The following is a 21,991-nucleotide window of genomic DNA, read 5'->3' as shown; positions in this document are numbered from 1 at the left end:
CATGTTGTCTAACTGGGACGTTCTTACAACATGTTGTCTAACTGGGACGTTCTTACAACATGCTGTCTAACTGGGTCAGTCTATGGTTGTCTAACTGGGACGTTCTTACAACATGTTGTCTAACTGGGTCAGTCTATGGTTGTCTAACTGGGACGTTCTTACAACATGCTGTCTAACTGGGTCAGTCTATGGTTGTCTAACTGGGACGTTCTTACAACATGCTGTCTAACTGGGTCAGTCTATGGTTGTCTAACTGGGACGTTCTTACAACATGCTGTCTAACTGGGTCAGTCTATGGTTGTCTAACTGGGACGTTCTTACAACATGTTGTCTAACTGGGACGTTCTTACAACATGCTGTCTAACTGGGACGTTCTTACAACATGTTGTCTAACTGGGTCAGTCTATGGTTGTCTAACTGGGACGTTCTTACAACATGCTGTCTAACTGGGACGTTCTTACAACATGCTGTCTAACTGGGACGTTCTTACAACATGTTGTCTAACTGGGTCAGTCTATGGTTGTCTAACTGGGACGTTCTTACAACATGCTGTCTAACTGGGTCAGTCTATGGTTGTCTAACTGGGACGTTCTTACAACATGCTGTCTAACTGGGTCAGTCTATGGTTGTCTAACTGGGACGTTCTTACAACATGTTGTCTAACTGGGTCAGTCTATGGTTGTCTAACTGGGACGTTCTTACAACATGCTGTCTAACTGGGTCAGTCTATGGTTGTCTAACTGGGACGTTCTTACAACATGTTGTCTAACTGGAACGTTCTTACAACATGTTGTCTAACTGGGACGTTCTTACAACATGCTGTCTAACTGGGTCAGTCTATGGTTGTCTAACTGGGACGTTCTTACAACATGTTGTCTAACTGGAACGTTCTTACAACATGCTGTCTAACTGGGACGTTCTTACAACATGCTGTCTAACTGGGACGTTCTTACAACATGCTGTCTAACTGGGTCAGTCTATGGTTGTCTAACTGGGATGTTATACAACATGTTGTCTAACTGCCCTTTAAGGTAAAGCTGGGTTTTGGGTTGGGGTTAGGACTCGGAGGGTTTAGTCCGAGTCTGTGATGTTGTCCTCAAGGTCTCCGCCTGGCCTCCTCTCGTCCTCCAGGGAGTCCTGGACCGGGGAGAAGCACTTATGCCGCTTTTCCACCGCCAGTACCAACTCGACTCGACTCGCCTCGACTCAACTCGGTTTGGTTGCGTTTCCATCTAAAAAAGTACCTCTTCAATGTGGGCGGGTCGTAGAAAAGAACCTCTCCACCATGGGCGGGTCGTCATTAGGTTTTAATCACGGGAGACGCGATTCCCGGGAAATCTGAATCTGATCAAGACTATTTCCTGATTCCCGGGAAAGGTTATGATGGGAAATAAAATAAAATAAAATAAAAAGCGCAATGACTGCGCGTCTATTGTTGTCATACGGTAACGTTGATAGAGGCGAAACTCGAGCCCTATAGGAAAGGAACGACACTGAAACGAAACAGCGAAACGCCGGTCCGTGGACTCCAGCCACGCCGGACACACACAACCACGCCCGACACACATAACGACGCGCAGCCTAACTAGCCCCGGGAAAGGAGCGACACACACGGCGAAACGCTGATCAGTGTCCCCCTCGGGAGCGGGTTCGTGGACTCCAACCACGCCGGACACAACTTAACTTGAGTGAATATTCCCATTTACAGCCGCTGGCCAATCAGTTACCAGCAGCCTGTTTACGTCACACAAAAGTACCTACTCCGCTGGCATGGAACCTCGACGGAGGTAGTACTAAAAAAAAGTACCCGGTACTAGGTACCAGGTACTTTTTTTGCCAATGGAAACGCAAATAAGGCGTGGCGAGTCGAGTCGAGTCGAGTCGAGTCGAGTAGGTACTGGCGGTGGAAAAGCGGCATTAGTCACATCTGGAGTTAAGGATTACCCTAATCCTGAGTCACACATGACCTGTAGTGAAGGATTACCCTAATCCTGAGTCACACATGACCTGTAGCTAAGGATTAACCTAACCCTGAGTCACACATGACCTGTAGTGAAGGATTACCCTAACCCTGAGTCACACATGACCTGTAGTGAAGGATTAACCTAACCCTGAGTCACACATGACCTGTAGCTAAGGATTACCCTAATCCTGAGTCACACATGACCTGTAGTTAAGGATTAACCTAACCCTGAGTCACACATGACCTGTAGCTAAGGATTAACCTAACCCTGAGTCACACATGACCTGTAGTGAAGGATTAACCTAACCCTTAGTCACACATGACCTGTAGCTAAGGATTAACCTAACCCTTAGTCACACATGACCTGTAGTTAAGGATTAACCTAACCCTGAGTCACACATGACCTGTAGTGAAGGATTACCCTAATCCTGAGTCACACATGACCTGTAGTTAAGGATTAACCTAACCCTGAGTCACACATGACCTGTAGCTAAGGATTAACCTAACCCTTAGTCACACATGACCTGTAGCTAAGGATTAACCTAACCCTGAGTCACACATGACCTGTAGCTAAGGATTAACCTAACCCTTAGTCACACATGACCTGAAGTGAAGGATTACCCTAACCCTTAGTCACACATGACCTGTAGTGAAGGATTAACCTAACCCTTAGTCACACATGACCTGTAGTGAAGGATTAACCTAACCCTTAGTCACACATGACCTGTAGTGAAGGATTAACCTAACCCTTAGTCACACATGACCTGTAGTGAAGGATTAACCTAACCCTTAGTCACACATGACCTGTAGTGAAGGATTAACCTAACCCTGAGTCACACATGACCTGTAGTGAAGGATTACCCTAACCCTTAGTCACACATGACCTGTAGTGAAGGATTAACCTAACCCTTAGTCACACATGACCTGTAGTGAAGGATTAACCTAACCCTTAGTCACACATGACCTGTAGTGAAGGATTAACCTAACCCTTAGTCACACATGACCTGTAGTGAAGGATTAACCTAACCCTTAGTCACACATGACCTGTAGCTAAGGTTTAACCTAACCCTTAGTCACACATGACCTGTAGTTAAGGATTAACCTAACCCTTAGTCACACATGGCCTGTAGCTAAGGTTTAACCTAACCCTGAGTCACACATGACCTGTAGTGAAGGATTAACCTAACCCTTAGTCACACATGACCTGTAGTGAAGGATTACCCTAACCCTTAGTCACACATGACCTGTAGTGAAGGATTAACCTAACCCTGAGTCACACATGACCTGTAGTGAAGGATTAACCTAACCCTGAGTCACACATGACCTGTAGCTAAGGATTAACCTAACCCTTAGTCACACATGACCTGAAGTGAAGGATTAACCTAACCCTGAGTCACACATGACCTGTAGTGAAGGATTAACCTAACCCTGAGTCACACATGACCTGTAGTGAAGGATTAACCTAACCCTTAGTCACACATGACCTGTAGTGAAGGATTAACCTAACCCTTAGTCACACATGACCTGTAGTGAAGGATTAACCTAACCCTTAGTCACACATGACCTGTAGCTAAGGTTTAACCTAACCCTTAGTCACACATGACCTGTAGTTAAGGATTAACCTAACCCTTAGTCACACATGGCCTGTAGCTAAGGTTTAACCTAACCCTGAGTCACACATGACCTGTAGTGAAGGATTAACCTAACCCTTAGTCACACATGACCTGTAGTGAAGGATTACCCTAACCCTTAGTCACACATGACCTGTAGTGAAGGATTAACCTAACCCTGAGTCACACATGACCTGTAGTGAAGGATTAACCTAACCCTTAGTCACACATGACCTGTAGTTAAGGATTAACCTAACCCTAACCCTTAGTAGCCACAAAGCTGACCATAACTAAGAGGTGATGAGACTGGTTCAGTTCTTCAACTGCTTCAGCAAGTAATGATTAGCTGCACAGCGGCAGAGACACTTATTTTAGTGGCAGAATCACTTATTTTAGCGGCAGAAGCACTTTTCTTATCAGGTGCATTCCAGATGACCTCTACAGTTCTAACCGCCAGCTACGCCAAGCTGTGCTTTGATAAGGGCTAACCTAACCTCAACGTAACCTTGTCCTAACCCTCTTATACAGGTTGTTAGGATTAACCTTTAGGATTAACTTTAGGTTTAATCTAGCCCTGACCTTAACCCTTATCAAGTCACGAGGACTCAAACAGTGGAAGCACCTCGTCCTCTGCTTGCTCCTCCTGCTCCTCCTGCTGCTCCTCCTCCTGCTCCTGCTCCTCCTCCTCCTCCTCCTCCTCGCTCTCCTGGGCCTGCTGGGAGAGGATCTCTTCTCCCTACAGAACACAGGAGTCAACAGACCTTCAGACACTGGGACATCTCCATCAGCGCGTAGCCACAATGCTAGCGCAGATGTTCACCTTGAGGTCGCGGTTCTTCAGGTTGCCCGTCCAGAAGGCCTCCTGGCAGCTGTTCAGCGTCAGCATCGCCTTCACGCGGTAGATGAACACCTCAAGGCTCTTCTTCAGGGCCGGCACGTGATTGGTCAGGCTTGTGTCTTGACGAATCTGGGCACAACAAACAAATCCTCTTGTTGTCGTCACTATGGCACCCTGCCCCCATAAAACTGTGGCCTTAGCGCCCATGAGGCTTTGGCCCAGTTAGTCAAGGTCACCTGTGGCATCAATTAGTGTAGTTACCGGTGGTATAAGTTAGTTACCTTTGAGTGACCACACATGTGGTGAAGCTGCCTGGTGCTGAGCTGAAAGGTCTTCAGTAGACTCTGGACATCCTCCTGTCACACACACACACACACACACACACACACACACACACACACACACACACACACACACACACACACACACACACACACACACACACACACACACACACACACACACACACACACACACACACACACCAGGTTGTAGGTTAAGGTTAGGTTAGGTCAGGTTTAGTTAGGTTAAGGTAAGGGTTGGGGTAGGTTCACCTTGTGCTTCTTGAAGCTGTAATCCAGCAGGGGCATACCCAGCCTCAGGAACACCTCCAGGAAGAGACGGCCATACTGAAGGAACACATCAGAGGTCAGCGTCTCCTGCGGACCACTGGAACCAGACTAACCATCTAACTGGAACCATACCAACCACTGGAACCAGACTAACCACTGGAACCATCTAACTGGAACCGGACTAACTACTGGAACCATCTAACTGGAACCGGACTAACTACTTCACAAAATTCATCCAGCAGTCCACTCACCTTAAGACATACGTTGAGGACTGGCCTGCTGTCAAACACCTGAGGACAGAGATAAGGTTAGCTGATCATCATACAGACTGTAGGGTTAAGGGTTAACTGATCATCAAATAGACGGTTAGGGTTAGCTGATCATCATACAGACTGTAGGGTTAAGGGTTAACTGATCATCAAATAGACGGTTAGGGTTAACTGATCATCATACAGACTGTTAGGGTCAGGGTTACATGTTGTTCTCCATGAGAACAACATGTGGTCTAACAGAGCGGTGAGAGCTGCTCTATGAGAACATGTGGTCTAACAGAGCGGTGAGAGCTGCTCTATGAGAACATGTGCTCTAACAGAGCGGTGAGAGCTGCTCTATGAGAACATGTGCTCTAACAGACCGCTGAGGGTGAGAGCTGCTCTATGAGAACATGTGGTCTAACAGAGCGGTGAGAGCTGCTCTATGAGAACATGTGCTCTAACAGAGCGGTGAGAGCTGCTCTATGAGAACATGTGCTCTAACAGAGCGGTCTAACAGAGCTCGTACCTTCACCAGGTTGACCAGGATGTGAAAGTCTCTGACTGCCAGGTTCCAGGTGAGCAGCTTCTCACTTTGGCTCTGAGGAAGAGAACCAGGAGATAAACAATACGGTCATACACTAATACACCAGATGCATCTAAACACTAATGCATCTAAACACTAACACATCTGGGGCCGTATTCACAAAGAATCTTAGGCCTAGGAGTAGGTCATAAGTGGCAAATTTAGAAGTAACTCCTGAAAATAATGGGCGTGTCAGTCTTAAATTTAGGACTCTTATTTTATTTTACTAAGAGCAATTCACAAAGTATTTTAGGCCTAAAAGTAGCACCTAAGTCTAGGAGAGCTTAAAAGTCCTCGAGAGGACTCCTAAATCACTAAGACCTATTCACAAAGAATCGGAAAATGGCTGCATGACCGCAGTGTGACCGAATGCTTTGGAGACAATGGAGGACTGCGAATTGATAAGGCGATATAGGCAAAATCTTGAGGGTATCAAACTTGTGGTTGAATTAGTGAATAACACTCCGATATTTAGCAACAGGGAAAATGCAACTTTGCAATGTCGACGAATTAGGAATATCGCATCCATCAGTGATGGTTAAAACACACAGGGGCAATGTTACAAATATACCTTTAATCATCCTTAATTATTTAATATATAAATATAAATAAATCACTTAAACCATCATTATTTGTCTCATGTATTAATAGTAATACAACACTTTAAATCATTATTTATTTCAAATAATAATAGGAATAAATGGTTTGAAGTAAAAAAATGATATAACTACTCTTACTTATGATTACTATCTAATCATTTATTGTAAGATGATTTATTGTATTGAGTTTATAATCAGCTCAGTAGCAGTTGGTCCTGGGAGTCGCACCAGTTGGGCTTTCGCTTGCGTTTCACGTTGTCTTCGCTTTCATTCATCATGATAGGAGGACTTGAACGGTGGTATGGGCTGATTAAGTGTTTAGTGGCGTAGCCACGCGTGTGCCTGGGACACCCAAGCGTGGTCCTGGCACACCTAAATATTTTTATATTTTATTAATTTTAAGTAAAATGTGACCGAGCGCAGTGAGCGGTGCGTGTTGCGCTAGGACTGCGCTCTAGGTCCAAGCATTCGCTACCACAGAAGCGGGGCTGTGAAGGAAACCCCCCTATTGGATTTTGCAATTCTATCCATACATTTCATTCCCCCATGTACAGTGTGGAGTGATTCAGTGGAGAGCCAGGGCTGCTTTCAGGATGGTTTGGGGAGGCCGCCAGAGGATTCCTGATGATGGACCATGGTTTGAGTGAAAGTGGTTCACTCAACATTTGTCATTTAGTTTTATTTTGTTCATTCATCCCGTCGTATAAGGTCTCGAAAAACCAGCCTAATTTAATCAGTGCTCTGGTTATTGCAGCACGTATCGATCGCTCCGGACCCTGGCTTCCACTGGACACTTGCAGCAGTTATTCTAACAGCGTTCCGGTAAATCACTGTGAACTTGAGGCCACCCAAACTCTCACAGGTGCACCTTAATTATAATTCCTGGCTATGCCCAAAAGTGCTCATTGGATAATAGTTTGTAGGGTGCTTTTAATTAACTCCTTGATATAATTGGCTCTCTTTTTAACGTGCATACAACATCATTATCGTGGTCTGCACAAACTTGTCATCATGCGTGTACATCATGCGTGTTCTGCTAACTGCACTGTCCATAACTGTTTGATAGGACTTCATTTGTAGCCTAGGCTATTTCCTTATTTTTCGTTGACTTAGTGAGCTTGTTTGTGGGAAGTTGCGAATGAGTTTCACAGAGACCGCCGGCACTCAACAGCCGTACTGACCGCTTCAAAACTCGTGCACGAGAATCAACGTAAGGGGGCGTTAGGGGGCGTGACTCTTAGTTCTCTCTTAGTGATTTATCCTTAGTATGAGTAGGTCTCAGCGGCTTTATGAATTACTTTTAAGTAAAAACTCCTACATATTTTTTTAGCGCGAGTTAGGAGCACTCCTAGCGCTAAGATAAAAAGCTTTGTGAATACGGCCCCTGAACAATAATACACCAGATGCATCTCAATAAGCAATGTTTCTAAGGAGGATATTGTAAACACAATGAGCTACAAGGTTTAATGTGTCTAACTCCATGGCTTGTTCCTCATCCTTTTGAAACAGCTCCCTGTAGCTGGTGAGGACATGCTCAGCAGAATCCCTAAAAAAAACCTTCATCCAAGGGGGCGTGTCGTTGTTCAGACACCACTCAAGCAGGAGGGCAGCTGCGTTACCTCGTAGCTGTCACTCATCTTCCCCGCTGGGATCCTCTTCACAGCCTTCTCCAGCTCTCCCAGCATCCCTCTGTAGAACACCAGGAAGGTCTGCCTGCGCCGAGGAACACAGAGGAGCCGCTTCATGGTCTGCTGCTGTAGCCTCATTAACCTCATTAACCTCCAGCCTCGTTAACCTCATTAACCCCCAGCCTCATTAACCTCCAGCCTCATTAACCTCATTAACCTCGAGGGAGGGGGGGAGGGGGGGGTCTACCTGGTGAGGGTGGGGGGGAGGGAGGGGGGGGGGGGGGGGGGGTCAGGTCTACCTGGTGAGGGTGGGGGGGAGGGAGGGGGGGGGGGGGAGGGGTCTACCTGGTGAGGGTGGGGGGGAGGGAGGGGGGGGGGGTCAGGTCTACCTGGTGAGATGGGGGGGGAGGGGGGGAGGGGGGTCAGGTCTACCTGGTGAGAGGGGGGGGGGAGGGAGGGGGGGGAGGGGTCTACCTGGTGAGAGGGGGGGGGAGGGAGGGGGGGGAGGGGTCTACCTGGTGAGGGTGGGGGGGAGGGAGGGGGGGAGGGGGGAGGGTCTACCTGGTGAGGGTGGGGGGGGAGGGAGGGGGGGGGGGGGTCAGGTCTACCTGGTGAGAGGGGGGGGGAGGGAGGGGGGGGGAGGGGTCTACCTGGTGAGGGTGGGGGGAGGGAGGGGGGGGGGAGGGGTCTACCTGGTGAGGGTGGGGGGAGGGAGGGGGGGGGGAGGGAGGGGGGGGGGGGTCAGGTCTACCTGGTGAGAGGGGGGGGGAGGGAGGGGGGGGGAGGGGTCTACCTGGTGAGGGTGGGGGGAGGGAGGGGGGGGGGAGGGAGGGGGGGGGGAGGGGTCTACCTGGTGAGGGTGGGCCAGGTCTCAGAGCTGGCATCTTTGGCTGCGTTGAGAAGCTCGGCGACGCCCTCCCCGGCGATCTCCTCCACGGCCGTCAGCACGTCGTCAACGTGCTCCAGATAGATCCTGGACCACACAGTACGACATGAGACATGAGACACCAACCCCTCAGCGAGAGCCCCTCAGGCAGAGACAGACACGCAGACACGCAGACACGCACCCGAGGAGAGTCTGAAGGCCCTCATTGAACTTCTGGCCTCTCTCCCGCTCTCCAGTGGCGCTCACCCACGGCTGGGTCAGGAACCCACGCGCCAGTGAAGCTGGAAGAAGCACAAGTTACAACACTGAGCCACTCTGTGTGTCTGTCTGTGTGTGCATGTGCGTCTATTTGTGTGTCTGTGTCCCGGCGTCCCTGCGTGTCTCTGCGTGTGTCTTTATATGTGTGTGTGTGTGTGTGTGTGTGTGTGTGTGTGTGTGTGTGTGTGTGTGTGTGTGTGTGTGTGTGTGTGTGTGTGTGTGTGTGTGTGTGTGTGTGTGTGTGTGTGTCTTTGCGTCTGTGTCTGTGTGTGTCCCTGCGTCTCTGTGTGTGTCTGTGTGTGTCTTTGCGTCCCTACGTCTGTGTCTGCGTGTGTCTGTGTGTGTCTCTGTGTCTGTGTGTGTGTGTGTGTGTCCCTGCGTCTCTGTGTGTGTCTGTGTGTGTCTCTGTGTCTTTGCATCCCTGCGTCTGTGTCTGTGTGTGTCTGTGTGTGTCCCTGCGTCTGTGTGTGACGAGCGTCTACCCGTCGGCTCCCTGTAGGCCGCCCGGGGCCCCGCCCTGGAGGTCACGGTGGCCAGCAGCTGGCAGAGCCCCAGCGCAGCGCTCAGCGTGGGCGCGGTGCTGCGGAGGTTGAGCAGGTAGTCGAAGCCGTGTCTGACAAGGAGAGGAAACACGCTCAGCGCTCCGGGTCCCATGACCGGACATACCGCACAGATTGGTGCTGCTCTGATTGGCTGGCGGGTTACTCACCTGACCAGCTGCTCTAGAGTCAAGTCAGGCCCTCCTTCTTTCAGCCTGCTAGCCAGGATTGCCAGAGCGCTCTTCAGCAAACTACGGTGGCCTGGTTGGGAGAATCCAGACCTGACGAAGACAACAAACAAACAGAAACACATGGAGGGGACGACAACCTTTAGAGCGGGAACCAGCGATGACGCCCAACAGAGCTCAATGCAATATCATATACTGTGTGCATGCATGCAGGGTCACACACACACACACACACACACACACACACACACACACACACACACACACACACACACACACACACACACACACACACACACACACACACACACACACACACACACACACACACACGAGGGCCATGTTAGTGCTCACCAGCTGAAGGTGGTGTTGAGGACCTGAAGGAGCAGCTGGTAGGCGGAGGACAGGAGGAGGTGCTGCTGGGGGTCCGTGGCGGGCCCGTCCACCACGCCCCCGTTCTCCGACAGCACCGTCTGACCACCAGGGAGAGCAGTGAGACACTGCAGACACGCGGTCGCGTGTGTTCATGTGCGTGTGTGCGTGCGCGTGTGTGTACCTGGAAGTGGTTGTGGCAGCCCTCCAGGTGGGAGCAGAGGCTGGGCAGCAGCTGGATGCAGTAGGAGGCTACCTCCTTAGAGCTCCTCTGGTGCAGGTGGGAGAAGCCAACACTCTTTTCTGTCCGGCCCTGAAACGCCCACATCCGACCTGGTCACACCTGGTCAGGCCTGGTGACACCTGGTCACACCTGGTCACACCTGGTCACACCTGGTCACATGGTGCAGCTCTGACAGAGGTAAAGTGTCCAGCAACAGGGCTCCTACCTTGGAGAAGGGGGCTCTCTTGGCTGGCGCGGCGGTGAGGCTGAACTCCATCTTGGCCTGCAGGTCCTCCAGCAGGAAGACCAGCTCAGCTGGCCCCAGCAGGACTTCCTCTCGCACCTCAACAACAACATGACAGCGGACTCAACCCTCTGGCAGGACGGACACATCGCTCCGTATCACCCTTTAACACCACATTCCAACAAGCGCTTGATCACATTAACAAAGCGCTTGGATCCTCTTCAGATCATCTATGACATCCCAATACGATGAGATGTTTATACTTTCTAAACAGGCGAGAAAGGCTGGAAAGTTTGTATCTAGAAATAATCAAGATCGAAACCGGTTGCACAACCACATATTTCTCTTGTGTACACAGGGCCACAGGGTCAGCTGTGGTACCTTGGTGTGGAGCTCCGTGTCGGGCGCCGAGCGGGAGAGTAGGCCACACTGCAGCACGCTGAGCACCTCCATGTCCAGCTCCCTGAAGAAGGGCCGGTAGCCCCCCAGACTGACGGACGGACGGCCCTCCTTCTCCCCCCTCTTCCCCTTCTCTCCCTTCTCTCCCTTCTCCACAGGCTCCTGTGTGGAGGACCAGGAGTTAGTTCTCCCTCCTCTGACGACACATCAGACCAGGGATCAGGGCTCATTGAGGGCTCACCTGCTGGGTCTCCTCCGAGCCCTCCTCCAGGACATCGCTGCTCTCCGGGGACGTCTTGCTGGAGACTTTCCTCTTCCTCCCTGCTCCGTCTCAAGGAAGAGGACAAAGAAACCCAAAGGTAGATCAAACAGCCCCTCGAGCAGAGCCAATCAGCTGCCTGCCTGTCTGACCGACGAGGCCTCATGGAGGAGGTCACTGGGATCCGTGAGTGGAGAACACGGAGCAGGGTGTGATCAAGGAGCTAGTCTCTGCGTGTGTGTCCCGCGTGTGTGTTTCCTGTGTGTGTGTTTCCTGTGTGTGTGTCCCATTGTGTGTCCTGTGTGTGTCCCGTGCGTGTCCTTCCCCTCACCTTTTTTCGTCCTGCTCGGCAGAGCAGAGGAGGTGGGGACAGAAGCTCCTTCAGATGCGTCTCCGTCAAAGTTGGCGAGTGGTGGGATGTATCCCGGGGAAACTGAAACCCAACAGAGCAGATCAGAGGGTGACTGCGCTGTGTGGATCTCATGGGACTGAACCCCCAACAGATCAGAGGGTCCTGCTGACAGCGCAGAGTGGATCTCATGGTACTCAGAGGGTCCTGCTGACAGCGCAGAGTGGATCTCATGGTACTACATGTTAGTGGCCAACATGTTAGTGGCCAACCTGCTAGTGTCGTCTCCAGCAGCGTTTGGAGGGCGGTGATGTTCTGCAGACGGTTCATCACTTTCATCTTCATCTCCGTCTCTTTGAGTCTGCAGAAACCATTCACAACCTAAAACACACAAAATAAACACATGTTCACAACGTGAAAACACAACACAAAAATATGTTCACAACCTCCAAACATAAACACACATGTGCGGTCCAGCCCCTCATTAACAGACAGACCCTCTCCGTCTCACCTCTCTGAACCAGTTGATGGCGGTGAAGAGCAGCGAACACATCAGCTCTCTCTCCGCCTTCGTCAGGGTCTCCACCTTATCCACCACACCCAGATCAGTCAGGACCAGGGGGCAGCCTGACACACACACACACACACACACACACACACACACACACACACACACACACACACACACACACACACACACACACACACACACACACACACACACACACACACACACACACACACACACACACACACACACGAGTGCAATAGAGCATTGTCAGGCAGTAGAGCTGTCCTGGGGTCAGGGCTGATTGACCTGGGGTCAGGGCTGATTGACCTGGGGTCAGTGCTGATTGACCTGGGGTCAGGGCTGATTGACCTGGGGTCAGTGCTGATTGACCTGGGGTCAGTGCTGATTGACCTGGGGTCAGGGCTGATTGACCTGGGGTCAGGGCTGATTGACCTGGGGTCAGGGCTGATTGACCTGGGGTCAGGGCTGATTGACCTGGGGTCAGTGCTGATTGACCTGGGGTCAGGGCTGATTGACCTGGGGTCAGGGCTGATTGACCTGGGGTCAGGGCTGATTGACCTGGGGTCAGGGCTGATTGACCTGGGGTCAGGGCTGATTGACCTGGGGTCAGTGCTGACTGACCTAGCAGCGCGTCGATCTCCTCCAGGTCTCCCTGGTGCTGCCGCTCCTCACAAACCCTCAGAAGCCGGAAGAACGGAGACAGACAGACAGCGGACAGCTGCCTGAAACCAGGAGACACAGGGCCTTATAGTAGACCTACAGTATGCATATACATCTATTTTAAATCACCTCAGAACTTCCCTATTTCCCAGTGAATTCTTCCATTACTTGGTTAAATGCTAACTTGTAAACGCTGACCTCTTGGGGGTCTTGTTGCTCCAGGGCTCAGCCCTGTGCTGCAGCTCTCTGGCCAGCAGGGGGAGCAGGTTGACCGCGATGCCCCCCTCACTTTCCTCCTCGTCCAGGTTGAACACCACACACGCGGGGAGGGGAAGGGCGCTACGAGACACCAGCACAGTGAGTGAGCTTTGAGAGGACAGCACACAAACACTGAGTGAGTGAGTGAGTGAGTCATGTATTTATGGTGTCTGGAGCCACGGCACGTCGCCATGGTAACCCCGCCTGATTAGCAGTGTGTGTGTGACGCACCCTGTGACCTGCGGACCGAGGTCGACCACAAAGCCATCCTGGAAGTCCTCCAGCACACTCTTCCCGATCCACTCCTGAGGACGCAGCAGGAGGTGGTGTTAGATATAATACAGCAGGAGGTGGTGTTAGATATAATACAGCAGGAGGTGGTGTTAGATATAATACAGCAGGAGGTGGTGTTAGATATAATACAGCAGGAGGTGGTGTTAGATATAATACAGCAGGAGGTGGTAGACACACATATTATTTAATTTGAATATTTTAAAGTGAGTGAGTGAGTGAGTGAGTGAGTGAGTGAGTGAGTGAGTGAGTGAGTGAGTGAGTGAGTGAGTACCTGCACCATGGGGTCCAGTGTGTTGCTCAGCACGAGGTTCGCCAGCTCGTCGTAGCAGAGGGCGGCCGCCTCAGGGCAGCTGTCACTGCAGGCCGTCACCAGCTCCAGCAGAGCCGTCACCTGCAGGGGCAGCAGGGTTAGAGTCAGGGTCAGAGTCAGGGTCAGGGTTAGAGTTAGAGTCAGGGTCAGGGTTAGAGTCAGGGTCAGGGTTGGAGTCAGGGTCAGAGTCAGAGTGAGGGTTAGGGTCAGAGTCAGGGTCAGAGTCAGAGTCAGGGTCAGGGTCAGAGTCAGAGTCAGGGTCAGGGTTAGAGTCAGAGTCAGAGTCAGAGTCAGAGTCAGGGTCAGAGTCAGAGTCAGAGTCAGGGTCAGAGTCAGAGTCAGGGTTAGAGTCAGAGTCAGAGTCAGGGTTAGAGTCAGAGTCAGGGTCAGAGTCAGGGTTAGAGTCAGAGTCAGGGTTAGAGTCAGAGTCAGAGTCAGGGTTAGAGTCAGAGTCAGGGTCAGAGTCAGGGTTAGAGTCAGGGTCAGAGTCAGGGTTAGAGTCAGGGTCAGAGTCAGGGTCAGAGTCAGGGTTAGAGTCAGGGTTAGAGTCAGGGTTAGAGTCAGGGTCAGAGTCAGGGTCAGAGTCAGGGTTAGAGTCAGGGTCAGAGTCAGGGTTAGAGTCAGGGTTAGAGTCAGGGTTATTCAGGGCATTCTGAAGGACGTCTACCTGTCTGTAGGTCTCCTGGGGCAGAGCTGCACCCTCCGCCTGAGGCCTGGAGGACAGAGAACCACAGGAGTGAATAGAATGAAACAGAATGACCATTTAGAGACCACAGCTAACTAGAGAGGTGACCACAGGGTTGACCGGGTCCTCACCGGCTGGCTCCCATGCTGCCCACCACCATCACGGCCCCCATGATGCCGATGCGCTTGTACTTGGGCACCGTGCTGGAGAGCTGCTTGCGGATCACGATGTGCATGTCGTCCTGGGAGGGGGGGGGGGGGTCAGTGAGGGTCAGTGAGGGTTAGCTACAGGTCATCTCACAGAGAGAGGGTCTGCTGGAGGGGAGCAGGGTCACCTGGATGCTGCAGCCCAGCGACGGCGCTCCGAAGGCCAGCCGGCTGAGCACCTGGAAGAGCCGGCGGATCTGCTGGGGCGTGAGGTGGTCCATGTAGTCCAGGATCCCCTGCACAGGAGGGCCCTTTAAGACTCCTTCAGCAGACACTTAAATACGACTTACAGTGAACTCAGTGTCATTAAGGGGTCTTAAAGGACCATACCCGCGTGGCTAATGCCATCATCGTCACCAGCTTCACTGGAACATCCCTTGCCAGTATAATTTGTCACAATGATTTTTGTAATTGGAATCACAGATTAAATCAAACAGATAACCACTTTGGTCTTCATGCTGCCTTGTTGTGTACTTGTATGGTGTTGTGTTGTTGTGGTTGTTGTGTACTATGCTGATTCGCTGACAAGCATTGGCTCCAAAAGAAACGTACTAAATACTGTGTATCGTTTGTATTGGTGGTGAGACCACACTCACGCTGTTGAGCAGAATCGGTACAACAGAGTCCTTTTGATAGGACGACATCAAATGATATCAAACGACGTCGGAAACTGATGTTTGGTGAGCCAGGGAGACAAGGGTCTGACCCTTCAGTTGGTCAGAGGTCAGTTGGGGTCTTCTAGGAGGCTGAGAGGTCGTCTACGTTGTGTTACGGGTGTGTGGCCCCTCCTCACCTTGACGAAGACGGCATAGAGGGCCATCTCAGACGGGTGTTCGGCCCCCAGGCCACAGAGCAGCTCCAGGGCCACGTCCACCTCCCCCCCCACACCGCTGCACACATGGGCCACCAGGGAGCCCACCACCTCCTGTCAACGGAGAACCACAAGGATCAGGACGACGGACCCCCAGACTCTAAGGCCACCAGGGAGCCCACCACCTCCTGCACCAAGAACCACACCATCAGGACCGGGTGACACGGACCCCCGGAAACACACCATCAGGACCGGGTTCCGGGGTACCCCCAGACCCATAGGCAGACCATCGTCACACCACAACCACTAACACTCAAACATCTTCAGTCTAATACTCAAGTTTCCCAAATGTAAAACGTTACAGCTCAGCTTATACCAACACACTCTTCATGAACCCTTACTGCACCTTCTCACTTGGTCACATGACTCCCCCTACCCGTCAATAGGAGTCATGTGGAGCCACATGAGGAGTCATGTGACTTCAGATGACTCCTCCCCCTCAGAAGGCCGCTCACCCACCTGCTGGCAGTAGGAGTCGAAGGTGATGAAGGAGAGGCGGTACATGTGTCCTCCGAAGGGAACCACGCCGAGGTCTGGGGAGCGCAGCAGGCTCTGGGCCAGGGCCCGCACGGAGGGGAAGAACCCCCGCATGACCTGCAACCAGCATCCAGCATCAACATACAGCATCCAGCATCAACATCGGCCGATACACGAAAGAAACGCAAATATCGGCCGTATCGGGCATTGGCTAAGGCTGATGAAAAAAAAAAAAAACGGTATCGGCCCTAAAAAATCCATATCGGTCGATCCCTAATCAACACCCAGCATCAACATCAACACCCAGCATCCAGCACAACACCCAGCATCAACCCCCATAGAGGGGTACCTGCCCGTAGGCCTCATAGAGGGGTACCTGACGTAGGCCTCATAGAGGGGTACCTGACCCTAGGCCTCATAGAGGGGTACCTAGGGGTACATACCAGAGCATAGCCCTTGAAGGTCCTCTGCAGGAGGTCCTCTGTGATGAGGCCTGCCCTCACTTTGAGCCTCAGCAGCCTCTCAGCACCGCGGCGGCTGTGGTTGCAGTTGGTGGCGTGCAGGATGAGCAGCAGCAGCACGTCGATGACCTGCAGCACGAAGGGAAGCTTTAGGAGGACTGGGTTAACGACATCAAATCTGTGTGCTTTAAGGAGGAGACAAGCCAACGTTGTACTGTGGTTCAGTCAGATAAATGATGGGTTTGTAAGATATGTTATCGGAGAATAATAAATAAAGTCTACCTTGTGATCTTCTGCCTCGGTGACGTTCTCTATTGCCTGTTGGAAAATACCGCATCAGAGTGAAGGAGGTTGTTCTTCCTAAAGCGTTACCGATGTGTGCCGATAGCCTCGTCAGAGAGAACCTCTGGCAACTCTTCTGTTCCTCAGATTATAACCAATATCAGATGAATTAAGTCTTATCAGAGAAATGTCCTGAAACTGAAGATCACCTTCAGCCAGGCCTCAGAGAGCGTCTTCTGGAACCGCACGGCCGACTTGATGCCGTCCAAGACCAGCGCCACGCTGTCCTGGCTGCTGCAACATAACATAACACAATGTATGTTACAACACAATACCAGCGCCACAATGTCCTGGCTGATGCAACACAACCCAACAGAATGTAACCCAACACTGTCCCGGCTGCTGCAAAACAACAATGTCACAACACAACAAAATGCGACACAGCGCAGCACTGTCCCGGCTGCTGCAAAAGGGAGGGAGGAGGAGAGAGCACCCAGGGGTGCTGGCCTTACGGTGCGGGGGCCCGGCCCTTCAGCCGGCCCTGGGAGGCTCTCAGCGCTGGGGAGACGACCCACTGGTCCAGCTCCAGCTTCAGACGCAGGTCCTGCACCACCTGCCAGCGGAGGACACACAGCCACCGTGTTACCATGACAACCCATCCATCACCAGACACACACACACACACACACACACACATGAAGCTGCCCTCGGGGGGGGGGGGGGGGTGCCTCCTGCTGACCTCGTACGCGTCGGAGGAGGAGACGGAGTGCAGGATGAACCTGACCACCACCGGCAGGTCATCCAGCTGGACAGCTGTCAGCGTAGCCGTGACGACGCCTCGCACCTGAGCCCACAGGAAGAAGGAAAGGAATGCGACACTGTCAAGGAGTGTGTGTGTGTGTGTGTGTGTGTGTGTGTGTGTGTGTGTGTGTGTGTGTGTGTGTGTGTGTGTGTGTGTGTGTGTGTGTGTGTGTGTGTGTACCTCAGCTAGCAGAGCTGCACTGAGGTTCAGACTGGAGAGAGCGTCGAGGATGGCCACAGTCAGCTGAGTCTTCTCCTGCAGCAGAGCCCTGGAGGACAGAGAGGACATCGTGTTACCGTCGGTCCGCCAGTGGAAAGGACCCGCACCGACCCGCCGGGCCCCTGGGAGAGCCTCACTTGAGCTCCCGGGCGACGTCGTTGTGCTGCGAGTCGTCCAGGATCTCGGGCAGACTGGTGATGACGTCACGCTGGACCTCCACGGGCGCCACCGACACCAGCTCCATCAGCTTAGCGGCCAGCTCCTTCATAGAGGACAGCAGCGTTAACAAAACCACCGATACACACTTAATACCTACAGGAGAGACAGGAGGGCAACCAGTCTGGTGAGGAGCTGCACATCCAATACATTAAAAGGTGACATATTATACCACCAGGTGTGAGTGTGATCAGCCGTCACAAGCCGTTTGGAAAATCTGCCTCTTCTGACATCTCTGACATACCTAGATGTATCCTGGATAGACCAGTCTACCAGAGCCTACCCAGTGGACTGTAGCAAACGTTGCTCATCTATCCGTCATACTACATCTGGGTGGACACGCCCACCTGTGATGTCAGAAGAGGCAGATTTTCAAATCGGCTTGTAAACGGCTAATCACACTCACACCTATAATATGTCACCTTTAATACCTACAAGGGAGACAGGAGGGCAACCGGTCTGGTTGAGGAGCTGCACATCCAATACATTAAAGAAGCATGTTGACCACGTTCTCCGGTGGGCTCCACAGACTGACCTTGCTGTCCAGCACGCGGTCGAGCCACTTCAGCTGGTTGATAATGACCCGAGGAACGTTGAGCCCGCCGTCGTCCCCGCTAGGAGTCACAGCGCTGCGTCAGTACGGACCACCTCACCACGTTCACCTTTTCAGAAGGGCTCAGCTGAACAAGCTCCAAGCCTCACCTGCTCAACATGAACTCTGGGACCTTCTCCAGCAGCGTGTTGATCACAGAGTTCTGCAGCGTAAAGAGAAGACGATGTTTAACCTCGGTTTAAAATCACTGTAGATACGCACTGGGCAGCAAGACACATGGAGAGCTGTCTCTCAGAAGACACATGGAGAGCTGTCTCTCAGAAGACACATGGAGAGCTGTCTCTCAGAAGACACATGGAGAGCTGTCTCTCAGAAGACACATGGAGAGCTGTCTCTCAGAATGGTCCAGATCTCGTACCTGGAGAAGATCCATCCCCAGCAGCATGCGCAGCAGGCTCTCTTGGAAGGAGCTGGCCGCACTTAAAAACAACAACACAATCACCAGTTGGTCATCAGTTCTGACCCTCCTGCATTCTATAGTGTTTCAGGACCTCGACAGGGAACCTCCTTACCTGGACCCTCCATCAGTCAGCCTGGGGACACACGGGAGGAGGCAGGTCCTGAAGCGCTCGGGGTCCTCCACGTGACCCTCCAGCCCAGAGATGAACTCCTGAAGGATCTGTGAAGGAACGAGCGTTAGCTACAGGTCTGAGGAGTCTGGGGACGATTTCTCATACCCTCCACTCACCCCCGGGTACCGCGGGCTTCTCAGCAGCTTCTGCTGGAGTCTCTTCTGAAAGACAACCTGGTCGACAACTGGAGAACAAGGAGAGAACAGCATAGACGTGATTCCTCACTTTAAGCTTCAGGGTTTGAACGCCATCTGAAGAAGCTCCGTGTTTACCGATCTGGTTGGCGGTACCGGCCTGACCCAGAGTAACCCCCGCGGCCCGCAACATCATGACAAACGGGCCGCCGCTCTCCTCCTGGACCTCCTCATGGACCACCTCCTGGACCTCCTCCCTAGACCTCGTTCCGGTCGGACGGGACTTCTTCGTCTCTGGAAGAGGGGTGGTGAATGCATCAAAACCTGCTAACTTGAAGAAACCCGTAACGGTGTTATCTGTAGGGAACACGCAGCGTTAAACAACCGTACTGTTTGAACCGGCTTCCAGGGATGCAGAACCTTCTGCTTTCCCCACGGAGGGTCGCTTCCTGCGCATCATCTGAGGAGATGAAGACAGCATGAAGCTACCTTCAAAACGTCACCTGGTGACAAGTATCACATACAACGGTACTCTAAATTACTAAGACGACGAAATCTTGCCTTTGTAGAAGCAGACCAGGTCCAAGACCAGGACCAGACCAGAACAGAATCAGGACGAGACCAGCGAGGAGAAACTCTTGAACAGATTCCCGCGCCCGGAGGTCCCGCCCACCTGGACGGTTGAGTTAGGGACCGCACGAAAGAGTTGAGCTGAGAATAAACACGACCACCCAAAAATAATACTCAACGACTACATAACGTCCTATGCCTATCGTTTTTAATCATCTACCCCTATATTCACTTTGTCTGAAAACAGTGATTATAAATGATAACTGTGTATACATGTGTGTATATATGTATGTTCAGCATGTATCTTTTAAGACTGTGTCTAAACTGGAACTGCCCTAAGTTGGTTCGTTTGTAACACACGGTCCTCCGTACGCGGGCGGAGTTATAATCCCGTGGTAAGGGAACGGACTTTAACGCCGGCCGGCGCCGTGATGCTAAACGAAGAAAGGTGAGCCCGCCCCTCCTTCTAACTTCAATTGTTAAACATCAACTCCTCCTGACCGAGGAGCAGAAGTAGCAAGGAGATCGCCTCGTTGTCACACCTTCAACCTTTACAATGGCGTCCAAGTTCTTTGAGATAACCGCTAAACTGATCACCGGAGAAGTTCTAAACTTCTCTTCTCTTAAGGGCAAAGTGGTCCTGATCCAGAACGTCGCGTCGCTCTGAGGGACCACCTCCAGGGACTACCTCCAGATGAACGAGCTCCACGCCCGCTACAGCGGCCAGGGGCTGGTGGTCCTGGCGGTGCCCTGCAACCAGTTCGGACACCAGGTGAGACCTCCTGGGGACCTCTGACCCCCACTTGGACCTCTGGCCTCCTGGTATCCCTGACCATGGAGCCCAGACACGGGGCGAAGGGTTCATAGTTAATGTAACTGACTAACACGCGATTAACTTTAATTACAGTATTCCTCACGCTGTAAACAGTATTTCATTTTACCTGCTGTCATCAAGACTAAACTTGTTCAGACTAGTTTATGATCCAGGCGGTGGGGCCACTACAGGAGGGCAACACCTGTAGCGAGAAGCTCTTAATGATGCACATGGAGACTCAAACTTTAATACGATGTTCATCTGCAGGAGAACGTCAAGAACGAGGAGATCCTGGCCTCCTTGAAGCACGTCCGCCCGGGGAACGGCTTCGAACCCAAGTTCCAGCTGCTTCAGAAGTCGGATGTGAACGGGAAAGATGCCCATTCGCTGTTCGTCTTTCTAAAAGAGAAGCTTCCGTTCCCGTCCGATGACCCCAATTCCCTCATGACCGACCCGAAGTGCATCATCTGGAGCCCGGTCTGCAGGAACGACATCTCCTGGAACTTCGAGAAGTTCCTGGTGGGGCCGGACGGGGTTCCGTTCAAACGCTACAGCAGGAACTTCCTCACCAGCGACATCGACGCCGACATTAAGAAGCTTCTTTAGTTTGCAAAACTAAGCTCTCATGTGCCGTCCATATTTTGTTTGTTTCAAATGAGTATTTCGTAACTACCTGTGCTCTGTTGTACACAATGTGCCGTCATGAACCTTTATTTAATGAAGGTCTCCTCTGAAACCAAAGCCTTTGAGGGGGGGACCGGATGGATCTTAAAGACAAGACTCCGCTGCTGAGTTCAACTGAAGTACAGCTCTAGTTTCACTCGCAAATAAACTTTTTCCAAGATATATTGGGATTGTATTTGTCTTTTTTTCTCAAGCAGTATTGCGTGGGTTGAAGGTGACATATACCACCATGTGTAATTAGCTTACAAGCCGTATTGAAAGTCTGCCTCTTTAGATATCACAAGTGGGTGTGTCAAGTCAACCCAAATGTGTGCTGGATAGATCAGATTACCAGCCCGCCCAGTGGACAGTAGCAAACGTTGCTCATCTATCCGTCATACATCTAGAAGATTCTAGGGGGACACGCCCACTTGTCATGTCAGAAGAGGCAGATTTTCCACTCACACCTAATAAATGTTATTTGTATTGCACTTTATTACTAGAATCTCAAAGTGCTACAGAGAAGTAAAAATAAAATCTGAGAATAAAAGCAATTAAAACATTACAAATTACCAATAAATGGGTAAA

At 51.5% G+C, this 21,991-nt stretch overlaps 2 protein-coding genes across 2 annotated transcripts; one reads left to right on the top strand and one right to left on the bottom strand.

The window, feature by feature from the left end:
- Positions 1–931: 931 nt before the first annotated feature.
- Positions 932–19,816, bottom strand: fancd2 (FA complementation group D2; the record flags this gene model as incomplete). Its single annotated transcript, XM_084464409.1, has 43 exons — positions 932–1,137; positions 4,196–4,309; positions 4,394–4,540; positions 4,693–4,767; positions 4,966–5,040; positions 5,235–5,273; positions 5,764–5,835; positions 8,039–8,132; positions 8,898–9,020; positions 9,115–9,214; positions 9,674–9,804; positions 9,901–10,011; positions 10,273–10,391; positions 10,475–10,603; positions 10,740–10,856; positions 11,139–11,318; positions 11,398–11,486; positions 11,747–11,848; positions 12,037–12,145; positions 12,276–12,391; positions 12,918–13,018; positions 13,155–13,295; positions 13,446–13,519; positions 13,780–13,899; positions 14,486–14,531; positions 14,635–14,744; positions 14,838–14,945; positions 15,503–15,634; positions 16,040–16,174; positions 16,501–16,647; positions 16,801–16,836; positions 17,010–17,094; positions 17,313–17,413; positions 17,540–17,644; positions 17,783–17,870; positions 17,959–18,083; positions 18,573–18,651; positions 18,740–18,792; positions 19,009–19,069; positions 19,163–19,269; positions 19,339–19,406; positions 19,495–19,650; positions 19,747–19,816. 43 exons carry the CDS (start codon positions 19,814–19,816, stop codon positions 1,072–1,074), a joined length of 4,356 nt encoding a protein of 1,451 aa, XP_084320535.1. The 3' UTR covers positions 932–1,071.
- Positions 19,817–20,387: 571 nt separating this feature from the next.
- Positions 20,388–21,586, top strand: LOC311338640 (glutathione peroxidase 1-like). Its single transcript, XM_084463926.1, has 2 exons — positions 20,388–20,698; positions 21,008–21,586. Exons 1-2 carry the CDS (start codon positions 20,483–20,485, stop codon positions 21,344–21,346), a joined length of 555 nt encoding a protein of 184 aa, XP_084320052.1. The 5' UTR covers positions 20,388–20,482; the 3' UTR covers positions 21,347–21,586.
- The last annotated feature ends 405 nt before the right edge of the window (positions 21,587–21,991 follow it).

This window comes from Micromesistius poutassou (genome assembly GCF_964030765.1).
Source record: "Micromesistius poutassou genome assembly, chromosome: 2".
NCBI classification, from domain to species: domain Eukaryota; kingdom Metazoa; phylum Chordata; class Actinopteri; order Gadiformes; family Gadidae; genus Micromesistius; species Micromesistius poutassou.
Note: the sequence above shows the minus strand (reverse complement) of the source record. Positions and strands in the feature narration are given on the sequence as shown.